The 8,457-nt window shown below is 40.6% G+C and overlaps 1 protein-coding gene across 1 annotated transcript; it reads right to left on the bottom strand.

The window, feature by feature from the left end:
• Window positions 1-5,141: 5,141 nt before the first annotated feature.
• rnf182 (ring finger protein 182) lies at window positions 5,142-6,005 on the bottom strand (the record flags this gene model as incomplete). Its single annotated transcript, XM_080503022.1, has 1 exon — window positions 5,142-6,005. One exon carries the CDS (start codon window positions 6,003-6,005, stop codon window positions 5,142-5,144), a length of 864 nt encoding a protein of 287 aa, XP_080359148.1.
• Between the last annotated feature and the right edge of the window lie 2,452 nt (window positions 6,006-8,457).

Here is an 8,457-nt window from a genome sequence, read left to right as displayed (position 1 = left end):
AGGTTTCATCGTGAGCCAGGTTTGTGAGTTCGTGGGCAAGCTCGATTGCTTTTGTTCACAAAATCGTCATCGCAGGGGGCTGGATCAGGTTCTACCCCAGTGACCCCCAACTTTGACATAACTGGTGATGAAAATAAGTTATCTAGCAATTTATTTTCTTCAAAGGAAAGTAAATCCATCCATCTTCTATACAGCCTCATCCTATTCAGGGCCACAGGGTGCTGGAGCCAATCGCAGCCCACGAGGGCAGGCTCCACCTCGACAGGACGCCAATCCACAGGGCAAACACAGAGATGCAGACAACCACACACACTCACATTCACACCTAAGGGCAAATTAGGTTAACCAATTATCCTCACATGCATCTTTTCTGGACTGTGGAAGGAAACCCACACACGTGGGGAGAACATACAAACTCCACCCAGATAGGCCCAGCCAGCATTTAAACCAATGACCTTCTGGCTGTGAGGCGAGTTCCCTAACCATGTTTACCATCATTTGAAAATGTATTCAAATTATCTGAATAGATAGAAACTCCCACTATTTAGTTGTTTGTTTTTTTGTCACAGACTTCAAGGGATGTCTGGTGATCGAACGTTTGCCGCGTGTCTCATATTTTAGCCTCACAGCTTGTGTAAGCATACAGAAATTATGTTGTGCTATTTCCAGCTCAATGAAACAGCACACAGCATACAAAGTAGTTTGAAAGTCATCTAATTCAAGTGGATAAGGAAACTAACCTGACTGTAAACAGGAAAACAGCTCTGTCTGTAAATCTGACTTAGTAAGATTAAGTGACTTGTGTCTCGCTAGTCATGTCTACTTTCCCCTCAAAGGAACAAGAAGAGCATGTTGCAAGAATCTGGTGAACTTGATTTAAAAGTTTTACATTTATCCTCCAGCTCAAGACAACCATGACCCTGGAGACATCAGTACTTGCTCTTATTGTTTTGTAGCCACCAAATTATTGTGACATTGTTTCTTATGAATGGTGTGTTGATATATCCCTCAAACAGATGCACTTTATTGAATTATTCTATTTTTTCCCCAAGATCCTCAGTTGAGGCCATTTAAATGTTGTCAATGCATCACACGATATTATTCTGCTCAGAATGGCGTTTCTAACAAGTGATGTGAATTTAAATAAAAAAGAGAGTCTTTCTCTCTGGGTTGGAACGTTATTTTTGTTTCCTGTGGCTCTGATAAAAGCTCTTAAATAAGGTGCAAGCTGAAGGAGAAGTTTTGGGTTGTTTTTTGTTTTTTTTATTTAGTATGGCCTGTGAATGTTCCACACATGTGGGAATGTTCATTGCATCAATAAAAAGGAATCTGAAATGATGTTACACTCCCTGTAGGAAAGGGCTTCTTCAGATTCACATCAAGTAGATTGGAAAACACAAACAGCGAAAGGCCTGGGCTGTTTATCGTCAACAAGACGAGTGTTGCAGAAGAGGACCAGGGACAAATTGTAGTGGGAGCGATTCCCGAGTGTTTGGTTTATTCCCTACATGGGAAACGACGTGACAGTGATTAAAGAAGAAACAATCTAATAACAGTGCGGCAGAAAGAAATGCAGTGGATTCAATTCAGGGCAAGATCAGGCACACCCATGTTTGTGTGTGTGTGTGTGTGTGTGTGTGTGTGTGTGTGTGTGTGTGTGTGTGTGTGTGTGTGTGTGTGTGTGTGTGTGTGTGTGTGTGTGTGTGTGTGTGTGTGTGTGTGTGTGTGTGTGTGTGTGTGTGTGTGTGTGTGTGCGTGTGTGTGTGTGATCGTGCGCGTGCATGTGCGTGCGTGTTTGGAGCAGGGGATTAGTTGAAATAATGAATGAATAAGTGGATGTTGGCACATGTACTTGCTTTAAACCTTTGATGAGCTCCTTCAGCACAATTGTGTTTTTTCCATTCAATGATCATGTACTTACAAATCTAAATCTAATTTAAATGATGACATATTTTTTTGAACTAGCGGGTTGAATTATGGATATCCTTGACTCAGTGGAGAACAAATTATTCTTTTAGTAAAGTATTACTATACATAGATTTTCACATGACACCAGTAATGTTGAAATTTTGGTGCACTAGTACATTTATGTGTATTGTTTTCTTTCTTTCAATGATGTAAATGTACTTGCAGTACTTGTACTAACTGCAAAGTACAATTCACACAATATTATTTCCTTTGCGTCTTCTAATGTGACTTTCCATACAAAACAAATAGTTATTGTGAACCTTTTATGATTTTAAACAAAATATGCTTTGAACATATGATATTTTGTGGATGTAAATAATTTTTCCCTTCAAGCCTTTTACTTGATTGTAATTGAATACAATTGAAGCACTTTATCAGTCATTGACAACAAGCCTGCTGCACAGTGGAGCAGTGATTAGCTCTTACCTTATAGCAAGAATGTCATGGATTCAAGTGCTGCCTGGGCATTTCTGTGTGGCGTTTGCATGTTCTCCCCATGCATGCATAGCTTTCCTCCCACAGTGAGGTTAAGTGGTGATCCTAAATTAAATGTGTTTGTGGTTGTCTGTCCCTGTGTTCACACTCTTGACTTGTCTGTTTGACTGTCGACCTGTCTGGTGTTTCCTGCCCTGGCCCATATAGCTGGGATCGACTCCCATCTCTATGCCACTGTTCACAGGACAAGACTGTAAGCAGGTGAGCACCTTGTATATGAGGTTATTAAATGAAATATATTATTTTTGTATACTCTATTATACTCGCTGCTCCCCGACAAAGTCCAGGGTTAAAAACAATGCAACAAGATAACTGAAAGTGCAGCATTGTATAAGATCTCCCCTTCAAATCCACACAAATAGAAAAAAAAAATATGTTGGGAAAACTGTCATCCGACCTCATCTATTTCACATATTTGCTCCATGAAGTGATGTCAGTGCAAATGAAATAAATATCAGAAAACTGGGAATTCTACTGTTTTAGTAGAAGTTGTGAGTAAGTATTTAAGTTGTGAGTGCTCATGTGAGTAGAAGTAGGAAGTGTGATGAACTAAAGTTTTAAAAGTAGAATTTCTCAAAAAGTTTCCAACAGATTTTTTTTTCACTTTTTGTGTGGAATTGAAGGAGAGACCTTCGGCTTCAATGCTGCACTCTAAGTGTTCTCATTGCATTTTTTTTTTTTTTTTAACCCAGTACTTTATTCGGGAGCAATGTGTTCAACAATGTCCCTAATGCAATTTTATTTCAATGTGCAAAAAGTTTGACATCTTTCATGACTTCTGTAATGAATAAATGGAATTCTATATCTTGTATCATCATTTATGAATGTAGATTTCTGTGTTTATCAGTCACAATGTCATTCCAGGTTTGCTTCTGTATTTCTATATATGAACTGAGTCCAGACTTCCCAGGTTTGATGGTTTGCATCTCAGTTGGATGCAGAGCTGGTATTAAAGCCTTATGTCTATACAATGTCATGATCCAAATTTGTTACATAAAGACAAAATAGCAATTGATATTTGTCTCATGTTTGAGACAGGCTGTGTCATCTCATCTGTTTTTCAAATGAGTTGTCTGAACACTCCTGCAGGATTTGGTCAGGCCCATCTACTAACACAGCAGTCTCAGCGGAAGTAACATCGACTCTGTCTGACATGTAATGACCTAAAGTTCATCCAGAGTTTGGGAGACTCACCAGTGTGTGTCGTCATCACACCAGTGTTTTCTCTGCAGGGAAGGAAAGGGACATGCAGGCAGTCACAGCACCCTCTAGTGAGCACAACATGGCACAATTTTAAATTGATATCCACACATGTTTTTTTTAAACATACATTTCTTCTTATGTTAGGCCAGTCCCAGAACAGAACCAGCACCTACTCGATATTAGAAAGCCCAATGTCTTGATGTGAATTACTTTACATTTACATATAATTGATTCTTTTTGCAAGAGAGGGTTGGGGAAAAGCTCTGAAGTGGTTAGTATTCTCACATAAGAGACAATAACTAAATTGAGTTCAGGTCTGTCTGTGTGGACCTAATATGTGATTGAGGTTAATTGTTCACTCATAAATTCTCCCATTGGGTGAGTCAGTCCTCTGATGGACTGAGGTGTACTCTATATATAAGATGAATGGAGTCACGGGTTGGACTCTTACCTCACAACATTGGTTGTGGGTTTGAGCCTGAAGGCCTTTCTGTGTGAATGAAGTTTGCATGTTCTCCTTGTGAGTGTGTGTCATTTTGTCTGGGTAGTTTAGTTTCTTCCCCCGGTTCAAAATCCTGCACTTCGACATAACTGGTACATCTGCAGGTGTGAATTTGAGTGTGTGTATCTGTCTCTCAGTATTCCTCATGTGATGGACTGGCAACCAGTCCAGGGTATACTCTCCCTCTCTCCAGCGCCCCACAACCCTAAACTGGATTACACCATATAAAAGATTGATTGATATCTAAAACAAGTACCAAAAAAGTCATGTATGCATTTTGGGATGGAATTTTTTAAATCTATTCTCTTGTCTGTACAAAAATAAGAATCATCTATTATTGCATAACCCCTGGATAATTTGAATTTCTGTGTCAATTCTCTGTATAATGTTGTCCAGCCAATTTTCATTTGAGCCATCTACTGTAAGATAACATACACGTTTCCTTTTGAGTTTTTTGCAGTTTGCTTTTGCTTGTGCAAATAAAATAATAATAATAAAAAAAATTAAAAAACAGCAGATGTTTCTGTTCAATTGTGATGCATCTATGACAGGAACACAATCAGAAAAGTTATAACAAACCCACAGCTGACAATGTTGATTTTCTCTCAATATTTTTCTCTGTTTTTGTTTTTTTCCCCGCAGCATAACTATACATCAAACTTGGGTGATTCATCTAGAAGCAACATTTAATCATAATTCTATCTTTCACTTGCATTACATAGTAATTAGTTGGATATCAAACTTAAGAAATCCACAAATGAACATGTATAATAGTACAGCTCCAAACAAAGAGCTTCACTTCTAATCTAAATGATAATCCTGTGCTCTTCAGCAGAAAAGAAAAGAGTAATTTGAAAGTCATTCAAGTTACTTTTCACATGGTTGTTTCCACAGTGACACTCCCTTCAGAGAATTCTGGAGATCTATTGTCGAGCAGATTCAAAGCAAATTATTGCACATCCAATTGGTCCCATTATGATGGCACGCAGTCACACAGCTCATGGCATACGCACTGGCAGAAACCATAGACCATGATCATGACCAGACTGGCAGGGACCAGGCTCACGAGCAGCACCCCAACAGTTGTCCTTTGCATGATGAGCAGGTACACCCCCATTGGCAACGAGCTGAAGTACAGGAGCCCCAACACCCACACCAAAATCCGGGCGGAGGTCTGGCACAGGAGGGCCGCACAGTTCCACACCGTCCACCTCTGAGTGATGGATGCCATTGAATCCAGACTCGACGAACGGTAGCTCCTGTTTGACGCGTGAGAGGCATGTGGTTGGCGCTGGTGATGGAGGTCGTGGCTGGGTGTAGCTGCAGGAGGAGGCTCCATGATGGTGATGACCACAAAATTAGGGGAGCTACGGATAGTGGAATAAGTGGTGGAGGAAGACGCTGAGGAGGCTGAGAGGGACATCACCGGTGAGTTACTGCTCATGAGTGAGCTCAGATGCCTGGGGCTGAGCAGAAGCTCGGTTGTAGCATCTTGGTGGAACTGGAGGTTCCTCTGATTTCTGCTTTGGAGGGCCAGTGATGCCACCAAGTTACGGTCATCCGGCAGATTGCCCACAGCCTCTCCGGGCAGCGTGGTGACGTAACGACAGAATGGGCACACCAAGGCGTTAGGAGGTGACTCACCCAGGTCCAGGATCTTAGTGAGGCATTTAGAACACAGACGGTGGCAACACTCCAGCACTTTCGGCCTTCGACTCACCAGGTTATAGCTGCAATAGCAGATCTTACACTCCAGCTCTTCGGTGCTCTGTGTATCTATGCGGCTACAACCGTCACAACTACTGCAGTCATCGGAGCATTGCAGCTCACACTTCATCCTGTCCACAAACTTTGATATAGAGATCAACCAAAAAATCCCCCCAAAAAAGTAAGTCCAGGCTGAGCACTGAGGGACACCAGTAGTTTCCTGTAGATATAGTTGGCAACAAAGATCTGCTCTGCTGAGGGTCTAGAGATCATTGTGGCGGTCCAACCCTCTCTTGCCCAGTGCATGGGACTGTGCGTTTCTGTGTATGTATCCGTGCGTGTGTGACAGAGAGAGAGAGAGAGAGAGAGAGAGAGAGAGAGAGAGAGAGAGAGAGATAGAGGGAGAGAGAGAGTGAGTGATTAAGGGAACCCCCTGGCACATTCTGGCCTCTGAGCTTGCCTGCCCCTTGGCAGTTGGGGTGACTGTGCTTCCTTTGGAGCAAAAAAAAAAAAAAAAAAAAAATCCCCAACCCTTTCATGTTTCGTGCACGAAAAGAAAGGGGGGAGAAAGTGAGGGAGACACAGAAAAATAGACCAACAGAGAAGAGTGAGGGAGAGATAACTGTTAACACAGCATACAGAGGCGATGCGACAACAAAGCCGAGTCTGTACAAACCAGAGCTGGAATTTTCGAGTCTGATCTTTTGTTGCTCAGTGAAATTCAGTCCAATTAGCAGCTGACATGCGCTCACTTGTGCATGCACGCACGCACACACACATGCATGCACACACACACACACACACACTGAGAGAGAGAAAGAGATAAGGAGATTAAACAAGACAAAAAGATGATAAAAAATATTACTTAAAGGAAGGAAAACATAACAAAAAGCAAAAATGAAAGGTAAAAACAAACCAAAACCAGTTGTAATACTTTTTAAGCAATAAAGCACCAGTCTCCCATCCTCACCAACATAACACAAGACATTCCAAATTGATCATGCATAACTGAAAGTCTCTGTATTGCTATTGAATAATAAGAACGTTCGACTCTGAGTCGACCCTCCAACAGTCTTTTCACAAAGAACACTGAATCTTCATTGTCCATTTTCTCTTTGCGGTTCTTCTGTGTGATGGACAGTATTGCAGAGCCAGAAGTAAAATTCTTAAGTTTGTGCACATGCTTTTTCTTGATTTTGGTTTAAAGATAGATAACCATGCACACAACAAAATAAGAAAACATAAAATAAAAAACCGTTTTTGAAGCAAATAATCGATTCATTCTGTTACTAATTTGATTTTTCACTTTAAAAACTAAAAGGTTCCACTAAGACATATCTAGCACTTCTGTAGGTTCTCAGCAGAATTAACATCGGAGTCGACTGCTCTCACTGAGTCATCTAAGTATTTGTCAGTCATTGTTAGCTCAATGTAACTTTGATGATCCAACATTACTCTGCTTAAACCCAAGGTCAACATAAGCTTTTTAAAAATTAACAGAAAATGTTAGTTCTTAGCTCAGAATTTGACTGAAGTAGTGGCCTATTGATGTCGATTTGGTAGCAGCTGGTGAACTACTGTGGTGTGAAGTTGTGATCCCAGAAATGTAAAGTAGAGTAAAGTCATTGTTTGGGATCACAATTTGGCAGTGAGCTGAAATATTGACGCTCGGCCAGAACGGCGCAAGGGTGGCAGTGCAAAATGGGTCATCGTCATCTCTCTGTAGTTCTGAGTTTCCCTTATTGCTCCCCAAGTTGGGTTCTTTCTGTTTCTGTCATGTGTGACCAGTGGCGGCAATAAAGGCAACTGCCTATTAAAAGTATCGAAGTCTCATGAAATAATCTGCAACATCAGAAGATATCAGTTTTTCCATCTTTTGTTGCACTGGGTTTAGTCACTATTCATTTTGGATGGTTAGCCTAATAGCGGTTCATTGTGATTACATTAACGTTTTGAATTTGATATAGCCAGCGTTGGCGCAGAAAGGTTCATAACCAATGTAAAAAAAAAAAAAAAAAAAATGTGGGTAATTTACAACATAGATATTGATTTCCAAAAGGAATGTAAAGCTTCAAAGCTGAAGAGATTTTGTTCTGCTGGGAATACAAAAGACAAACACATTTAATAATTTGCATCAATAGCTGGTCGATACTGTGATTATTGTCTATCTTGGAGAGTATGAATATATTTTGTCCATATGTTGGAATATTCCTCAGCTGGATACTGCACTCCAAATTGCTTCCATGGATGGATTGAGTGTCTTACATGGTGTGCCTTGGTGTGTGAATGTGACTAAGTGAAATCCACTTACCATTCTTAATAGACTGTCTGTTTCCCAGTGTTTGCCTTGGCAACCTTTGCCCACAGTCTGCTTTGAAGGAAACTTTTTTCTTGTGCAAATATTAGCATTGCATGTCTAAATACTTGCACTGACTAACTTTAACATGGAGCAACTTGATTCTGTCAATAACCATATGACATATGCTTTGCGCAACATATTGCCCTAACAATGACGACTCATTGCTTGATCCTAAATTTGAACTTGGCCCTTTTTATTATCTTTACCCTTCACTGGGAAGGTG

Source organism: Blennius ocellaris (genome assembly GCF_963422515.1).
Source record: "Blennius ocellaris genome assembly, chromosome: 10".
Lineage (NCBI taxonomy): Eukaryota > Metazoa > Chordata > Actinopteri > Blenniiformes > Blenniidae > Blennius > Blennius ocellaris.
The sequence above is the reverse complement of the archived record's forward strand: the minus strand, read 5'-3'. Positions and strand labels throughout refer to the sequence as shown.